The following is a 19,901-nucleotide window of genomic DNA, read 5'->3' as shown; positions in this document are numbered from 1 at the left end:
GGAGGTATGTCTGCTCTTTTCTGAGAGGCATGGCTCTTCTAATTAATTAGAAATTGCACGGGGAAGGAGGGGTGGAAAGCAGCAGGGGGCGAACAATCAAATTCCAGCCTTCTCCACTTCCCTTCCCAAGCACTGCAGCCGGAACTTTCTGCTTGGAAGCAAGCCGCTGCCATCAGTTGCACTGATTGCAGGTCAGACCTTCCCGCTGCTCCGGAAAGTCTGTCCAGACTCCTACAGGCCCAAGGCTGGCCTGCAAATATTCGGGGGTCCTATCTTCCAGGGACATTTCCTGAATTCGTATTTGTGAAACATAGACCTTCTGCCCTTTTTCTTTCTAGTACATTATTTTAAATTTCAAAAATATTACACGTTGATGGGAAAAAAGTCAAATACGGTAGAAGCACATAAAGAAGAAAAAAAAGAACATACATATTGACTTAGCCACTTTCATTGTCATGGAGACACAATGCTTGACACCCTAACAGGTTTACTTAGGGTCATGTTTCAGTCCTTAGTGGCCGGCTCCAAGGCAAGATCACATGGCACAGGGGCATGGAGGACAAGGGATGCTTTTGGCATGGCAGACAGGAAGGACAGAGATCAAGGGAGGAGCCAGGAAAGGAGCTAGAACCTTCCAGGTCATGCCCACAGTGACCTGGCTCTTCTGACAGAATCCTGCCTCCTAACAGCAAGTCAGCTATAAAGCCCCCAGCATCCAATCTCCTTCCCAAAGCCCTGCCCATGAGCTTATTAGGCTTCAGGTGAAATATTTAGAATGACCTGTGTGTGTGTGTGTGTGTGTGTGTGTGTGTGTGTGGGTGTATACACATACACATATATACACATATATATGTACACATCTATGATAACAATAGTATATAGATAGATAGATTATTCTTTCTTTTCTTTGTTTCTAGATATGTACTATTTAACACTTTGGAAAACTAGAACTGAAATAAAAATTACTCAGGAATTTAAAATGGCACAGGTCAAATAGAGAATAAATGTGCATGTATATGTATAGCACAATACTAAAAAATCATTAATTCTTCTATTTGGCTGACTTTGCACATTTATTCAACTATTTCTGCATTTTCTACTTCCAAATGGAATTGCTTGATTGGAAAGTAATATGTTTAATTTAGGTTGAAATTTCTAACTTTCTTTACACAATGACTGAAAACAATTTATGTTCCTATGAATAATGTTCTTTTCCCTTGTTGAGGACAATTTTTAGAAAGTCAAGTTGTGAACCTGTGTCAAAATTTCATGGTAATTTTACTACTCAGGAAAAGGCCTCTAGCAGATCAATTCAAAGATTCCCTCTTGGTGGAGACATGCTGCAGAAAAATGGAATGATAAGACAGTCAGTGTTAGGCTGGATACAAAAAGGGAAGAACTTTTGGTTTAAGTTTGGTTGCTGGACTCTCGACTGTCAGTCAGCTGGGTGGATGGGTGACTGACTTCTCAGAACAGGTCTTAATCCCATTAAAGTTTATCAGAAAATTGCTTAAGCAATTTATTGAGAATGAGGCTGTGAATTACATTATGCAAAAAAAAAGGTTCTGTTCCAGATCAGATTCAAGATGTTTCTTTCCCATGCCATTTTATAGTCTACATACTAACATGGACATTATCTGTCCTTTTAACTTTCGTCAATGTCAAGATACAAAATGGAATTTCAATGTTTGATTTCCATGTCCATGAATTAAAAATAAGTCTGAGGCTTTTTTCAAGGGTGTTAATTTTCTTCAATGAATTTCCTGTTCATCCTCCTTGCCCGATTGTTTCTATTGAAGGTACACATTTTTCTTCTTGATTTGAAAAAGTCTTTGCCTATTTAGGATAAATTTCTTAAGTGCATGTTTATGATACTATGAACATGGATATACGTATCCTATTCTAAATTATCAAACTCCATGCAGCTTCCACGGTATTTCAAAGAGATTTGCTCCACTTCTACTTTAATATAAATATCACTATGATCTCTACTTTAAACCTCTCAGTGCCTCCTTTTTCCACAAACTAAATGCAAGGCTGTTGCAAGACCCAGTCCCTGCCTAAGTTCTTTTTTTTTCCTGCCCAAGTCCTAAATATCACCTTCTATCACTCTTCTCTATCCCTTTATATCTCAATGACATTATTTCTGGCCCAGATAGACTCTTGTTTACTCCTGCACACACGTCCAGCTAAATCTTGGAAGCAGCCTATACATCCACTAACAGATGAATGGATAAAGCAAATATGGTACTTATACACAATGGTGTATTACTCTCGTATAAAGAAGGATGCATTTCAGTCATTTGTAGTACAACGAGACCATAATGTTAAATGAAATAAATCAGATGCACAAGCTTAAATATCTCATGGTTTCTCTTATACAAGAAACCCAAAGTATAAATAAACAAAAGAGCAAAATAAAAGATAGATAATAGCCAAGAAGGAAACAGATCTTTTGCAAATGGGAAGGACACCAAGACAGGGAAGTAAGGGCAGAGGGGAAGGAACTGTAAAAAGAATTAAGATGCGTTGTGCATATGAAACAACTCGCCACAATGAATGTAATCATTATGTACTACAACACCTAGGACTAGAAATAAAAATTATTTAAAAACTTAGATTTGAGATGGGGAGAACTCAGTTGTCTTCCCGTGGGATAGCTCAACCTAAAATCTGACTGGCCACAGCTCAGGGCAGGAAACGTTGACATAGGCACCAGGGCGGTGCTCTGGGAAATTTTCCTGTCTGACAGATTTACAAATTGGAATCGATCTTCATTTGACCAGTTTCACCAAAGTTTCTGCCCCGTGAATATAGCAGAAGATAGGTGCCTTTCAGATCCCCTGTGATTAAACTCACTGCATTTGTCTTCAAACAAAAGTGTTTTTTTTCCTTGCCCGCAACATATAATTTCAGTCAGCTAACACTAAATTAGACACCCACTCAGATTTATTATGATAAGAACATTCAGTAAGCTAATTTCAAGATGATGACTCCTATAAATTCTTATAATTTATTATTTAGTACTTTGGTTTTTAATCATTAAGTACGTGAAGACTTTGTAGGTCAAACCTGTATTAATGAAGACAGTAATCTATTTTTCAAACTCTGCTCCTCACCCACCTTTCAAATTGTAAATTAACAGAAATAGATTTAAACACACTTGTAAGAACAGAGGCAATAATTGGGAGGTGGGGGTCCATCACCCCCAACTGTCTAATCTTCTTAGACTGGCAATCATGATCCTGATTTATTTACAATGTATCATCCTTGGTTTTTAACGAAATACTGGAGTCTACATTCAACACACTATTAGTTCAGTAAGAAAATACAATCCATTGCTCATATGTGAGGTTGTATTTTTTAAAAAGCTGTGCAAAAAGTAGTAAATGCAGGTTTCATGAGTTATTCATCTTAATACAGCAATTTTTACTTCTGTGGGAGTTACAGTTTGAGTTACAGAAAGGAAATAAAATATTAACTAAATAAATGTTTTAGAAAACTATTAGTGTTATCCAAAGGAGGGTCTTCTTTATTTCCTGAATTCATTAGAACTGGTTTCATGCTTATTTCAAACACTTGGTGCTAAAAGACTTAAAGGTTTTATTTTGTGGAACAAAAGAATACTCTTTGATTGACTGCATACAAATAATAAATAAAGTTAGCTACAGCGGTAATATCTTTTCATTTTTTCTAATGTAAATCAATAGTATTTGACATAATACAAGCTCCTCATAAGCAATGTGAAAAATAAAAAAGGACAATGTTCATTGATATCATTTTAATTAAGCAAAATATTAAGAAACAAAATGAAATAAAGGTCCAGCACATGCAGTACTACATAAAAACAAGCATAAGTACGCTGAGAAAAATCTAGAAGGCAGTCTACCGAAATGAAAGTAGTCGTTATCTTTCCATGATAGGACAACATGCATTTTTAGTTTTTAATTTCTTTCCTCAGTTTTCTTACCAAACATTCTGGAAATTCCTTCAGAAATAAAAAAGGCATCCATTCTGGTGAAACACTTAGCGAAAGCATCTTAAGTTACATCAGTGTATGAATCTGCATATGATAGTGTGCATGTTGCCTGACGATTTACTGCTGAGGGGTTTGCTATTACGTTATTACACCAAGGGCTTTTTATGGCATCTCTTGTTTTAGTGTAACACCCCCTGAGATATGGGTACACTCTCACAACTGGGGTTTCAAAACAGAAAGCCAATGACATTCCCACCAAGCTGCAGAGTGAGTGCTAAGTTACTTTATATGGAATTTTCCTTCCCCTTAGGGGAAAGGGTCAAGTATCAAAGTTTTTTTTTTTTTTTTTTCTTAGAAAAGTCCTTGATAAGAAGAATATACAACTATTCTGCCTAAGAGGATCTGTGAAGAACAGAGATCAGTGAGAGTGTTTTAGAGATTTTGGTTATGAAGAATTTGCTTCAGTAGGATTTCTGGGTTTCAATAGTCAACAAATAAATAAATAAGTAATGATAATTTTAAAAATGAAAATATTACCTACTATTCACGACGTGTTTGCTATGATTATGTGTGGCACTAACCAATATTAAATTTCTACATTAACTGTATCCATTATTCTCAGTGTATGGATGGGAAACTGAGGCATAGCATCACTATTTGTTGACCCTGGGCAAGTCAATACCTAAGACAGTCAAGATATCAACTGCATCACATCTGATTCGTTTCTGAGATTTCCTTTACTGGGAAGGCAAAAGACTCTTGCCACAAAACATCTTTTTCTGAAAGCAACAGATGCAGAGGTGAGGAGGTGGGATTTATGAACTCATTAAAGTTCCAGTCAACAAATGTGTGATTTTTAAACCAAGAGACAAGTGAAAACATTTAGGGACTCCCATATATTCCTTCATTTCAATAGTTGTTAAACTGTTGGATTATTTACCCTGTGGGCAGTGCAAATGGATTGTGTTAATATGTATAACAAATTATTCCAAAATTTAGCATTTTTAAATGGCAAGAAAGATCTAATAACTGAATGATTAAATAACTGGGTCTCTCCTAGGCAAGATACTGAATTTAGCTGTGGTCATGGAACACTTAAGTAGAGTGGGAAGGTCTGCTCCAAGATGGTGCACTCACAGGGCTGCCAAGTGGGTTTGGCTATTGGTTGGAGGTCTGAGTCCTTGTCCAGTGGTTCTCGCCAAGATGCTGCTTGAGTATCCTCACAACATGGCATCTAGTTTCCTCCACAGCTAGTAATCCATGAGAGAGGAAGGCAGAAGTTTCACTGCTCTGCCATCTAGCCTCAGAGGCAATGCTGTTAAACTTCCTCATCAGTAATAAAGGTTAGTCCATTTCATAGGATGAGGGGACCCCACTAGTTCATGGAACCCAGAATGTGAGGAGCACTGAGGAAATTCTGGACAGTGGTTACTTGTGTGAGCTTCTCTCTTTGTTCAGATTCTTTTTTTTTTTTTTTTTTTTTTTTTTTTGGTTTTTCTCTGGTACTGGGAACTGAACTCACAACCTTGCACTTGCCAGGCAGGTGCTTTTGCCGCTGAGCTAAATCCCCAGCCCCTTTGTTCAGATTCTTATTTTGGGACGCACTCTGACATTTCAACAATGAAAATAAGTTTAAATGGATGAGATTGGAGGAAAACAAGTCAGCTCTAAGAAACACAAGGTTTGCATTGGCTGCGTATGTGCAGGTACAGGACTGCTGAGCTGGGAGATCTGAACGGCTGTGGAAGTCATCTTCCATGGAATACCAACTAGACCCTGGGCACCTGTGCCAAGAACACTGGCCTTCTTCCAGTGGCCAAACCTATTACAACACAGCGGTCATCCATCCTGCTACTACCCAAGGCAACGGCACTTTTGTGAGTTATTTTACCACCTATTTGCTAGCATCACTGCCACTAACTAGAAATAAGGTCACACCCAGCCAAAAAAGAAGTACAGTAACTTATCCGCATGGCTAAAAACTGTGCTAAATAGATGCATCAGGTCATTAAGCAAATACAGAATCTGAAAGGAGAAAAGAAAAGAATGGAGAGGTCTGTTTGTCTCATGCTCATCTATTTTGGGAATTTCTTCTATGGGATTGAGAACGGTTGGTTCAACCTCATCATTACCTTATTGGTAGAGGAGAGAAGACTGATCTAGGCTTTGCTTTCCGCTCCAGGGTCAGCCCTAGGCAAATCTGTTAATTAGGCTAAATTTGGCCTGCTTAGATACTCTCTTGCTTTCCTCCTCTGCACCCTCTTTCCTCTCTATACCAGGCCAGGCTCCCCATACCCTCAGGCGACACCAGATAAAGGCCTTTCCACTTCCCAGTGTTCCCAGTGCTCACTCCACTGCATGCCCCACATCTGCTGTGCTCCTTCTCTACCTCCCTATCAGCCGAGGAATACACACACAGAGCCTTCCGCTTTAATAGCGGCTCTTTCTGAAGGCCCCGGTCCAGTCCAAAGATCAGTTTTAACAGTTAGTAAATACAGTTCATTTTACTATACTGGTTGGGGCAAACCAGACTTCACGTTTTTCTCAAAAAATAACAACATACACAGGCAAAAGCAGCGGAAAGTCCGTTTTGCAAAAAGTTCTTGTGTGACTTCTTTTCCATACGTTAACTCTAGTCCTTCCGTGCTACACAATAAAGCTCTGCAAAATTCAGCAGGTTTAAAAAAGAAGAATCATTTTTGGTCATTTCTGACTCAGTGCACGAGCCGGCCCCTCTGTAGTGCGGGCGCCATGCCTGCCTGAGCTCTGCTGGGCTTTCTCATGCATCTGGAGTCAGCTCCCAGCGTGGCTGATGGCTGCGTAACTCCAGAAGGATCTCATGTCCTGCAGGCTGGCAAGTGATCACTGTGGCAACTAGATTCCCTTCATGCGTCCTGTCATCCTCCAGCAAGTTGGCTGAGGCCTTTTCGTGTGGTGGTGTCAGAATGGTAAGCAACAAAAGATTGAGTCCCAGTATCCAAAAGTTTTGAGTGTCTCTGCTTGTGATACCTTCATCAAGGTTCCACTGGGAAATGCAAGTCACAAGGTCAACCTGACTTAAATGGTGGGGAAGCAGACTTCACTTCTCAGTGGGAGGAGTGGTGTCATCCTATAGGATGGGTGTCAATGCAGTGGAAAAAACAACTATTTTACTTCTTTTTTTTTCAACTGCTATTATCTTTACAATTTAACACGTTTTCTCAACCGCAATGCTATAGTTATTATTATTGCTTCCATTTTACAGAAGAAGAAACAAAATTAAACACTCAGTAGCATCCCCCAAAAAAACAGGAACAAACTTTTGTATTATTGGAGTAAACTGCGTGTCATATTGGAATCAGGTACAAAGTCACATTAGAACATCTGTATGTATGTGTGTATTTGTGCAATGTAATGCATGTAGGCTGGGAGTATAGCTCAGGGGTAACACAGCTTGCCTAAAGCCCTGGGCTTGTCCTCAGGACCACAAAATTATTATATATATGTATATATATCAGATATAGAAATATCCAATATAGATAAAGACATAGAGATATATGCAGTATGTGTATAGGTTAATACACATATTACATTTCTAAACTCTACCCAATGACTCCTCAATAAAAATGAGTACACCCAGCCCCCAGACCTCGGTTCTACAGGTGATTCTCCAACAAAAGGAACCAGAATTTCTTCCTTGGAGAAGCACTTACATTGGCACAGGGAAATACAAGCTGAGCTGTAGCTTCCTGCAATATCGCAAAAGATAAAGAGGTGCAGAACAAGATAGGCCATGTTGAGATGGTAGAGAAGCCAACCTGAGAGAACCCAACTGCCCAGGTGGAACAATATGAGTGACAAAATACATATGGATATCATTGTATGATGACTTATCCAATAAAATATTTATGGATCCATACTGATGTAAATGGAAAAAATCAGACTGCAGAGACCACAATATGTAAATGCAGTGTGGAGCCCCGGACGGCATCCTGGAACAGTAAAAGCATGTTAGTGGAGACGCAAGCACGTCCAAATCAAGTCTTTTGGTTGAAATCAGAATCTGGTTAATAGCAATGAGTGAATGTTAATTCCTCAGTGTTCAAAAATGCATCATGCTGGCATTAAGGGAGGCTGGGTGAAGGGTCCCGGGGAATTCTCTGCACTGCTTATATGACTTTTCTGGAAGCAAAATTTTATTTTGAAATTAAAAATTAAACAAGAACAACATCAAAAAATGTTCCCAAGTCACGCACCTCCCAATGCCCGTGTCTAAACTCCAATCCAGTTTTGCCTAATTCCAAATGTGCGCTTTTCCCAGTGTGCCGTCGCTTCCCCACCCACAACGCAGGGAGTGCTGCCTCCGAATTGGTTAGGACTGGCTGAGGACCCTGCTTTGGAATAAATTAGTTTAGGAGAAAAACTAGTGGCACAATTAGACACACACTCGCTTACCTTAAATGGGGAAAACAAGGCATACGCTCGTTAAAACGTACACGTATAATATCCACTCTCCGCTCCTTGTCCTAACTACCCAGATATGCCAACTTACAACATCTTTTCTTGATTCCCCACAACTCAGTTAAATTAGTACAGGACTGCACATCCCAACCTCAACCATTTTGTCACTTAAAATGAGTGTCTGGAAGGCCATCCTTCCAGGAATATTAGTTACCTTGTCCATTACTTACTTAATCATAGCTTAGAGTTATTTTTTGCCTCGTGGAGGCTGGCTATAAATTATGGTTACAACGTAGCAAAGCCACACTTAGCAAATTATATGGCATGGGAAAACCTTTGCTTTGGGGGAAAAATTACATATTTCTTTAAAAGTACATTTTATACAATATTATATTAAGCCTATAAAACAAAATCCAGGAGTCTGTTTTGCAGCCTTTAGGACATATTTGACAACTGACTCAAATCAAGCCACTCTTCTTAAACAGGGGTTTCAGTGCAGAGATTCTATTTGAATTCATGTCCACAGGGGCCAGGGGCTGGGAATTTTCACATGCAGGCAAATATGAGGAGAGGCTAGAAATCTTGTAGGTCTTTGCTCATAATGTAGTAAGTAAATTAGCCAAACAGTCTCATCTTTCACTTTAAATAGCAATAGTAGACTAAGAAGACAATATTTTCTCATAGTTACCAATGGATTCTTTTTAATTTTTTTTAAAAATAGCATCAGTCCACAGAAGTACCTTGGAATTTGATTAAACAAAAAGGCAGCAAGAAAGGACCGTATAGGGATGCAGGGCTATTAAACAGGCGGAGACAAGGAGCCTGGGGAACGCAGGTTTCCAGCTGTCTGTAACTTTGTCAAGCCCTTCACCGGGCTGTGTCCGTGTGGCTGGAGACAGGCTTTCAGGGTGGGCAAGGAAGTTAGATTTCCAGCCTCACTAGGCCCGTCTCTGTTGCTCTGTAGTCAACCACCACTAGCTCTGGCCTCCTCGGTGTATGGCCCGTCCCTGGCGAGCTGGCTTGAGGTCAGCGGGTCAGTTCACATGGTGACATGGTTAGCCGTTACCCCAGCCAACTCCAGCCAGGGCTCAACACACAGGACTCAGAAAGAAGGATGGCTCTGAGGTTGATGGGTGAATCCTGTAAGGCAGCCAGTTGCCCAGCTTAAAAGTCTGCAAAATCTTTCTTGAAAAACCTATGTTTTAATTTGAGTCTATTAACTGCATGGAAATTATTTGACTCTATGATTTATAACCCCGCCAGAATTCTGCGGTCTTTCCCTCCATATGTGCCGTTGCCATTTTCCCCTTTGTATACCTATCGTTTCCCATTGTTTATCTCCCCTGATTGATGTTCAGGCATGGGATGTTTTCTATTATGAGATTCATAATTATCACTGGTAATAGAGAAGGCTTCCCTATTATCTTCAGCGAGACTGCCCAAATTATTCATTGTAGCCCACTGGTACCACACCGCAGGAAAATAAGAATTTATTTCCCTTCCCAGGCATATGGTAGATAAGAGGATGTATTTATTTCTCCATGTTTCAAAAGGATTAAGCTTTGAAAAAATAAATATCACTTAGGCTGTCAGTAAGCAGAACTTTATGGTTCTGAGTTTAGAGGGGCTCTCTTGGGCTGAGACTAGCAAATTTGCACTCTGGTGTTAAAAAGAGAGGTAGGTAAGGAAGAGGAGAATCAATTATAGTTTTACTTGGCTAAATAAATTAATGCTATATATTTCAACCATTATATTGGTCTACACGGCACTCAGCCCACCTTGGACCTCAGCGTTAAATAACGCACCAGCTTATTTATAAAAATGTTACTGAATTCCAACAGTCCTTGACCCCTGGCTATTCTGAGAGCACATTGAATACATCATCTGGGTTTTGCCTAATTACACATAATTAGGAAATGTAATTACGCCTTTCAGTGTTGCTCTGCCATTAGGAACGGAGTGGACAGCTGAAACACTAGTAAGGATCCAGCGCTTCGGAGAAAACAAATTAAAAATACGAGCCAACCTCTAAAAATAGTGATTGCACCGAAGGTTAGTAAATCAAACTTATAAAAAACATAATAAAAAAATTGCTCTTGGCACAGGCTAAATATTTGAAGCAACAGTTACGCCGGCTGCCTTTGTGTCAGGGACTTACTTAAACATCATTTGCATCCATGCTGAGCCAGACGGAGGGAATGAATTATTTTGCTCCTCAGTGACTTTGATTTGCTCACTTTCTCACATATTTATGCCTTTTTATTTTTTCCTTTCTCCTTTACTCTGGATCCCCGCTCTAGCTGAGCAAGTGATTTCCAATTATTTCATGGCAAAGAATCACAACATTTCATTCGGGGGTTTGCTGCCTGCGAAGCCTGCTAGTGCCGAAAGGGCGGGCAGACCGAACAGTCACCTCGGGTTCTACACTGGATGTCCACATCTCAGCAGCACAGGAAGGCGCTGTAGGCCAGCCAGCCAGCCACCATAATACTGAATGCTTCCCATATCCGGTTGCACATCTGCTACCAACCAGGGACTGAACCTAGTGGCTTCTCTACTCCAAAAAGTAGAACTGACATAGGCGAAGACACGGAAAGGTTCCATTAGTGAAAGCCCATGAAGGATCTGGTATTGGAAGCCTTGTACCCTCTGATCTTAGCTTCTGTGTTTATTGAATTTTCCTCTATAGTTATAGTAGCTGACAGTAATAAAGTAACACACTCCATTAAATGCACTATTTATGGAAACATTTCTACGGTGCCAAAAAAATTAAAAACACGAATGAGTGCCAAAAGCAAAGACCATCCCTGAGTGCAATGTTTGTAGCGTTTAGGGTAAGATAGCCAGCACGGTTACAAACTGCTTTTCTATCTAATAAGGCTGTTGAATTGTGTGTGTGTGTGTGTGTGTGCGCGCGCGCGCGCGCGCACACGTGCGCATGCGCGAGCACAGGTATGTGCATATGTGTTTCTCTAGGTCAGGTTTCTATTCTCTCTCTATTTCTTGTGAAGGGAATACTTTCTTTTCAGCCCATCTTCACTACCCTCCCTTATATCTTATATAGTGTTTTCCAAGGATATACAATCAATCAATTTTGATTTCTAATCAATTTTGGCTTCTTTCTCATCCTAATTCCTGCCTTGCTGAATCTGTTTAGAATGAACTCCCCCTGGATTATTTTATTAGATATACCGCTGTTCACTCTAATCTAGGTTTAAAATGCACTGCTACAGAGGGATCTAGAGTCAATGCAGGCCCTCCCCAGCATGAGGAAGGGAAGGTGCTGCTCATGGTCTGACTTTACAGTGTGACTTCTACTCTCCTTCTCGCCAAGAGGAGAGCCTGGAGTTCTCCATGCCTGCCAGCCCTGCTGGGTGGTTAATTACATCATTGCTATTCAAACTCCGCAATCCAAGACCTTCTTTTTAAAAGAAATATTTTATAACTGTTTATTAACATCCTGAAATGAAATTCATAAATAACATGGGCTACCCACATGCATAATTAACTAAAATTATATAACATCTTAACTATAAAATAGAGAAAAAGTAATTGATAATAAAATATGCATTTTCAAAGCTAACTGCTCAGACAGGATTATACCAGAAGCTCATAATGAAACAGTCAAATGTTTGCATTTAGTTGGAGGGTTACATTAAAAAATAAAATAAGACAAAATTCACTAGAACTTTCAAATATGGGCTAACTATATTTTTATACAGTCAGTTAAATGATAAACCAGCTCTTTGCAAATGAAAAACAAAAACAACTACTCTGATTGGTAGCACTGGGTAGTTTTCATGATGTCAGTACTCTGCCATGGTCAGTTTCAAGCTACCAACAAGCATGAGCAGAAACAGGGAAAGTCTGCTCTCATGTGCTACAAAGAGCAGCTCCAGGACACAGCTGCCTAAACTGCTGTGATCGTAACGGCCACCTCTGTAGACAAATCCCAGGTCATGGCGACCACCTCATTTACCAGAGTGCTACAGTACCCGTCTTTTCCAAGGTGTCCACTTTGGTAAAGTTTTCAACAAAATCTGATACAATCTTCTCTTGATTTAGAAAGTTGTTGCATTCCTCAAAAGACTCCGTGCACACTGAGTTCAGAGCACATTAAGTTTTCCACCGACACGGATGTCCCGTGATCGCTGCACAGGTTGCCAGGTTGTGGGAAGTTCCTTATGTTGGACTAGACATATTGAATCAGATTCCGAATTTAAGAAGATCGCAGGAGCTAGTTGATTCGTAGGCACATGACAGATGAGGAAACACTGTGTTGGATAGTGAGTGTCAAGACTGATTGAATGACTGTGAGGAGTCCTGCTTAATGCTGAGACATACAATTCCAAACAAACTATCGGCTCTGTTGACACCAAGAAACAAGATCCAGGTAGAGGTGGTGTCACACTATGCTACACCCCCTTAAAGTCCAGCCATGAGAACTTCTACAGTGATTGTCTGGAGGGCTATAACATTTGTCAACCAAAACCGCATTTTTCAATCATATAAAATCCTCAGTGTTATGCCTTATACCTTCTCTTCCCAAATCTGCAAATAATTTCTCTTCAAAATAAGAACCACACATTAAAAAACTAAGGTGCAGAGAGTGTCAGGACTGTTTCACGCCACAGAGACCTATTGAACCGGATTCTGAATTTATATGTTTCACATCACAGTTATGGATGTGCAGTCAGGATTAGTGATGGCAGTTATCCCATATTTAAATTATTCTGTGAGCTCACACTGAGGACCAACTGGGAGGCTGTACACATAGTCCTCCCACCCCGTTAGGATGGCAAGTCGTTCTGGGATACAACCTTGTATTTGTAAAGTATGTTTATGTGTGTTAACTCATTTGAACTTCCAAACACCAAGCGACTTAAGTCTCCTAAAAAATAAAGAAACAGGCTTGGAAAGGTAAGGGGATGGAGGATCAGAAAAATAAAGCGACTCATGTGACCAAGATACTAAGTGGTGATAAGAGGAACAAAATGTAGGACTTTTGCTCTTACCTGCCTTGAAGTTTGGCTAGCTCCTCGGGCTGGAAGGTCACCTTGAGGTATCTAGAAATAAGACACTCAAAGGCATTACTTTTGGAGCATGATGGGGTAATATTTGGGGTTGGGTTTTCCAGGTGCCCTCTAAGCCACTGTCAGTCCTGATGTATTGATCCTAACCAGTTTATTGATCCTTCAGTAGGAGCATCAATCAGGATGTAATTGCAAATCTGATGTGCCCCAAGTAACCTCACCCTACTCTCTCCCTGCTTCCCATAACAATAAGAACTTTGAGAAATTAAAATGATAAAATAAGCTCGGTGTGATAGTGCATGCCTGTAATCCCATCACTCAGGAGGTTGAGGCAGGACAAGTGCTGCAAGTTCGAGGCCAGCCTGGGCTATATAATTAGTTTAGGGGTAGTCTGAATTAAACAGCAAGACCCTGTCTCAAAAAACCAAATAAATTAATAAATAAAATAAAAATTGAGAGCAAGAGAAAAAATAAACATGTACTGACAGTCCGGCATACAGTTCAATCAACAGCCGTAAGTAATATTTATTGCAAAATCGTAACGCCTATTAGCATGAGAAGGGGAAAAAAGGTCACAGCTTTGCACATAAAATGCATCCATTCCTCATCCACGGTGATCACTTGGGCTCCTTGGAAGGGGATCTCACTGTGGTCTTTTTATCAGGATCAGTGCCAAGACATCAGTTTTAGCACAGCTTTCAGGCTTTTCTGAGTGTGCAACGACTGGATATTACAAGGTCAAATAGGTGTAAATACACCTGAAAACTCCTCCATGTCTTATGTTTGAACTGGGTGGAGATGGGGGACTGAGAGAGAAAGGATATACTCTGTACCCCAAAATAGAAAGGGTGACTCTCTCCAGGAGTGGTCTTGTGGCTGATTTAAATTTTCTTGGTCAGTTTTCCCCAAAATGTTTAGTAACTCTTTGTATTTTGACTAAACTTCTGATTTAGAGAGAAGTCAATTCCCAAGCAGTTGTATGAAATAACACAGTGATCCCATGTCCCTTGACCCAGTTACCCCAATGGTGACATTTCACAAAACCCTGGTGCCATGTCACAACCAGTACCTTGACATTCACAAAGTCAACACTCAGGGCATCTCGCTCCCCTCCAGGATCCCTCACGTTCTTCATTGCTGTAATTTTGTTACATCCTGAATGCTACATAAGTGGAATCCTGCAGCATGTAATCTTTGGGGCTTTGCTTTTTTCACCGGTTTTATTCCTTTTGTAGTCGGAGAAAATTCTCTAACATGGGTTGTGTGTAAAGGCTCTCACCATTTTAAGATTCAATTGTGTCTCTAAGAATCAATCTACGGAAACTGCTAAGTTCTCCTCTGAAATGGGCTTTTTGACACTCCAGCATTCAGGAAGTGACTTGTCATCTCCTTACCAGGCAGCGTTAGCACACTTTCTCCTCCTTACTCTGCAGCGACTGAGTCACCTTCCTGTGCCGTGCCTTTCAGCTTTGCCTCCAGGGAATGGCCGAACACCCCCCCACTCCACCCTCCCTACACAGCACCCCCAGCCTGGGCAGCCACAAGCTATGGCCCCGCCTGGCAGAGGTGCATGGATGCTGCCAAGTCTCCCATGTCCCCAAAGCCCCAAAGAGGGACGTGCATGACCACATGGCTCTGGGTTCTCACCATGTCAGTCTTTCGAGAGCACTGGGAGGGGAAATGACTGGTGCAAGCATCTGCGCCATGGAGAAGGTCACAGACTCAGCTTTCTCACCTGGAACATGAAGGCAGTAACATCTTCCTTTCAGTATTAATGTGTATTGGTATTTCTATGCATGGTGGTTATGAAAACTGATGAACCCAAATACAAGGCTCCTAAAGCCATACCCACCTATAATAAATATCGATACCCAGTAGCTGTTATCATTACACGTACCCAAATGCAAATAATAGATATAAATTCACTTTGGACATTCAGTTCATTTTCAAATCACTCAATTCTTCTCAGTATGTAACACTCACTCCTGGCTTTACCAAGACATGGTTTCTGCCTTAGAACGGTGTAGCTGCCTCACTAAGAGGTCTGTATTCAATCTCCACTCCCGCCTAGCTGGGAAATAAAAAGAGTCTCAGTGCTGAGAAGTGTTCTGGCTTTGAGTGATGTCAAAGGCCTTTGAACAAGCCTTAGAAATGACATCCATATTTGTCCATTTTCGACTTAAATTGCTTTTGGTTCAACTGCTGTCGCGAACTGCCTTGACGCAGTAGCATCCAGCATGACACAAAACACAGAGGAAGAAGCAAGTTGCTGGCGAGGATTAGGAAATAAAGGAGTCACTGCCTCGTGCACTTCTCTAAGTGTTGGAAGAAATGAAAATGAAACTCATGCTGAAAGGTAATCTCTATGAACCGTGGTAAGAGCAAGTGACATTTTACACAGCCCAAGTCTTCTGGTTCAACCCAGAAGTTATAATAAAAGCCATTTGCATACAGCCGACCATTTTTTAAGTTTCTACATGCTATTTTTTTCTTCTCATTTGCCTTCCTCCCTCCCTAAATGTAAAGTGCCATGTGCAATTCGGGAATTTCTGGCAAACACAATCTGGGTTTGTGTTTCTGTTGTAAAAGACGAAGAAGCACTTCTATTCTGGAGACCAACTTCAATCTCTTCATTCCTTCTCTCTCTCTCATCGCTTTCTGCTGACCTCTGCCTTTGGGGGGGAAAAAGTTCTTGGCAAAGGCCCATCTACTGCCTGGTTCCTTATGCTAAGAAATTCTATTTCATCTCAGTCCTGTGATCAGGAGTCCAAACCACAGGGGCTTTGGATGCATGAAATAATTAAGTGGACCTGAATTTAGATCAGAGATCCTGGGTTGCAGCCCCATCTCTGCCATTTACTTGCTGCCTGATCTTAGGGAAGCTGTTATAGAATCTCTGCGTGTCACTTTCTATACCCAGAAAATGGCTTAACGCCACGCACCTCAAGGTCATCATGAGGATTAAATGAAGCACTGGTTTTGCATGCTTGGAACAGGGCAGGAGTTGTGTAACACCCAAGATTTGCAAATAATGTGTGATGTATTAAACTTGCCAATGGGCAGAGGTGTCTGAAAATATCAGTGTGGGACCCCTTTCTTATTAGAACATTGGTTGCGGCACTTTTTAGAATATGGGTGGGTCCCTGGTGGCAAGCACCTGTGCAAATGAGCTGAAGAATTCAGCCCCAAGAAAATCATTGTCCAAATCACAAAGAGAACCTCCACCATTGGTTTTGCAAATGGAACACCAGACTTTAGCTTCCTGTGGCCTCTGCTAGGTGTCCTCAGCTAGGTCGCACCTGTACAACCCGGCAAGGTTAGGGTCCCACATCAGTATGCTATTAATCTATGCAAAGGAAAAGTAAATCTATGTGCTAAAAAACACATGCTCTCCTCTCTTGTCCCTCATCCCCTTACAAAGAAGAGGCCAGCAGGGGATATAGATCTCTTCATTTTCATGTGTGCATACAAGGTCACTTTCTCAACGAATCAATAGCACAATCTGAATACGCAATTTTCATGTCACTATGTATTTTGGAGTTGAAATACATTGAAAGGAACAAGAATAACAAGGCAATGGAGAAGTGGCAGCTCAGACAGTCACCGACTCGTACATTTTCTTGTTAATCTCACATATATCTGAGGACACCAGTGAAAGCTCTCCTTATATAAAATGTCAGAAACAAGTGCATTTAACTAGGGTTTGAATTTTGCCTTTTTGCCTACCAAAAAATGTCTGGAACTTTTCTAAAGATGTGCTAACAACATTAAGGAATTTTTTTTCTTTAATATTAGTTTCTTCCTCTCTTCTAGTTTGCACGGTTTCATGTGAGGTCAGACTAGCACGAGCTGAGTTTGGGAACTGCTGTGTATTCTTACATAAGTCACTGCCTATCTCTCTTCTTTCTTTATGGAACGTAGTCATAATAACTGGTCTCACCGGTGGAATTGCCGTCAGGTCTTTGGTCAATCTACGTGTGAAAAATTGTATAAACGTTCTTAAGTGTTCTGATTGTGTGATTTCCCAACATGCACAGCGTAATTCGGCTTTCTCTTTCTTCAACACACAGCAGCTCCGCTAATATACCCAAGAGATCTTTTCACTTTCCAAAGCATTTCTCTTTTAAAATGATTTTTCGGTGCTGAGTCCCTAGAAAAGGATTTTCCCATTACCAATTTTGTGCAGGTTTCAGACCTCCACTTACTTCTCGGCTATTTTGCAACATTACCTTGACTACTGTAGCTAAACAAATAAAGTCGAGAAATTAAAATAATTTTTAAAAAATCTTGGGTAGGCAAAGGAATTTTACTAGCGTGCCATTGCTTATTTTCTAGCTTGGGAGAAGACCAGTATAATAATGAGAGAAGGAAAGAAAGCCTTTTGGAGCAGGATAAACTGGACATCAGTTCATCTTTTAAAGATCCTTGGGTTTCATTTTTGGAGCATTTCTTTTCCTCTTCTATATAAACAGGTACACTAATAACCCTGAACAACCTCAGAAATGGCTGCATCCTTGAAAAGACTGGAAGTCAGGTTTGTATCACACTTAGCACATTGTTGGGTACATGGAAGGTCCTCAATAAACATAAATGCGGGGCTGGGGATTTAGCTCAGCGGCACAGCGCCTGCCTGGCAAGCGTGAGGTCATGAGTTTGATTCCCGGTACCGGAAAAAAAAACAACAATAAACATAAACGCCTATGATTCTTGCTCAGACTAAAGTGGTATGCATGTACAATTACTATACATAGTCATTACAACAATTCAAGCTAATGCTTCCTATTTATATTTTGCATAATGATTTTGGTTCTGGATAAACCAGTCTTAGAATCAATCTGCCATGTGCAAAATGCTTGGGTTCACACTCCCCTTTGCCTGCATTCCTTCCATCGCTGCACTTATAAATTCTCTATGCCACATACAAAAACCTTAGTCTATTACGAAGTCGGTAGAATGTTGAGGAAAGAAAAAGAATTCCTGGAACCCCGTCTCGTTTGCAACAAAGCAGCCTGCATTTCTGAATCCTCAGTGATGGGGATTTTACATTTGGGACCCCTGTGGCCCTTACTGCCAGCCTCTCTCCTTCTTTACAGACCTCCGGAGAACACACTTTTCTCATTTACTATGTTTCCTTGGATGGCAACCTATACACCTCTCAATAAATTTTGGTTTACCTAGGAGCTGACGGGCACAGAAACCTAGATTCAATTTGCGCCGATTTATGAGACACATGCACAACAATCCTGGAAACTTTCCTGTAGCTCACTTTATAAATTAACCCCTTATTTAAATATTCTGCAGACTTAGCACAGGGCAGCATTCAATGGGGATACTGTCCCAGATCAGGCTTTTGGGCCTCTTGGCATTTGTTACCAGAACACACGGGCCCTATTCAGCACAAACAATGCAGATTTATGAGATTTATGAGAAGAGGGAAATGTTCACATCCCCTTGTTATTCAGGCCACAGCGTCCATGAGCTTACGAGGCTCTGTACTGCTAACTTCCAGGCATTTGAAAGCTGGACATGGACTGTATGCATGAACAACGTTTTGGCTTCACAGATGGCTTCATTCATTTTCTCATTCACTCATTCAACTGAAATGAACGTCTAATACTATATGTAAGACACCAAGGGAAAAGCCAGAGGGATATAGCACAGGATGAGAAACAATATTTAGCCTCAAAGAGCTTCTCTTCCCTGGGGAGACGGTGAGTGTTTGATATAGTAGAAAAAGCATGAAATTTAGGGCTAGCAGACCCTGGCTTGAAGCTGCCTCTCCTACTGTGTGTCTCTGATGACTTACTAATCCTCCTAAGCCCAAGTTTCCTGGCCCGCAAGATGAGCATCCTGATCACTCCCAGTATCACAGAGGAGGTACCACGTTAATAATGTTTCCTGCTGGGAAAAGTCTGAGCATCGCACAAATGTTCCAGAATCTTACACACCTGTCAGCAATGCACAGGAGAAAGGGACCCATGTGCCGAGAAGGTGCAAAGGTGGTCAGGCAAAGCAAGATGGATGAGCGAAGAGCCTGTGGGGTGGGAGTGAGTAGCCGTAGGCATCAAAGCCCAGTTTTCTTCTCCTACAGAGAAGGACAATGAGGAGGAGGAGAAGAAGAAGGAGAGGGAGGAGTAGAACGAATTGACCAGGCCTTTAAGTAAAAGCACGAAACATGGTTCCACTGGACAGAAAGTCTGGACATAGGAAGAATGTGTGTTGAGGCCTTGTACATATAAAGACAGGAAATGCCTCCCCTGCTTTTCTATATCCCACTGACTGATGACAGTCATGAGGACCCAGCACAGTATCCAAACAGCAGCGATTCTCAAGGAAAGTGTCTTGCTTTTAGAGGGGAAAAAATAAAGTCGGTGCGTTCAAGTGATCTGGGTGTGGTAGAACATGTCTGTTATCCCAGTACTCTGGAAGGCTGAGGCAGCAAGAACTCA

The 19,901-nt window shown here is 41.0% G+C and overlaps 1 protein-coding gene across 1 annotated transcript in view; it reads right to left on the bottom strand.

Moving 5' to 3' along the window:
* Wwox (WW domain containing oxidoreductase) overlaps positions 1–19,901 on the bottom strand; it is a gene marked incomplete at its 5' end in the record, with an annotated part of 919,641 nt that overhangs the window by 300,381 nt on the left and 599,359 nt on the right. Inside the window, 1 exon segment of the mRNA XM_013507098.1 lies at positions 13,435–13,485. Coding sequence (XP_013362552.1) covers positions 13,435–13,485 — 51 coding nt within the window.

This window comes from Chinchilla lanigera, unplaced genomic scaffold, assembly GCF_000276665.1.
Source record: "Chinchilla lanigera isolate Chin_1 unplaced genomic scaffold, ChiLan1.0 scaffold00121, whole genome shotgun sequence".
Classification (NCBI taxonomy): Eukaryota; Metazoa; Chordata; class Mammalia; order Rodentia; family Chinchillidae; genus Chinchilla; species Chinchilla lanigera.
This window is presented reverse-complemented; position numbering and strand designations above follow the sequence as displayed.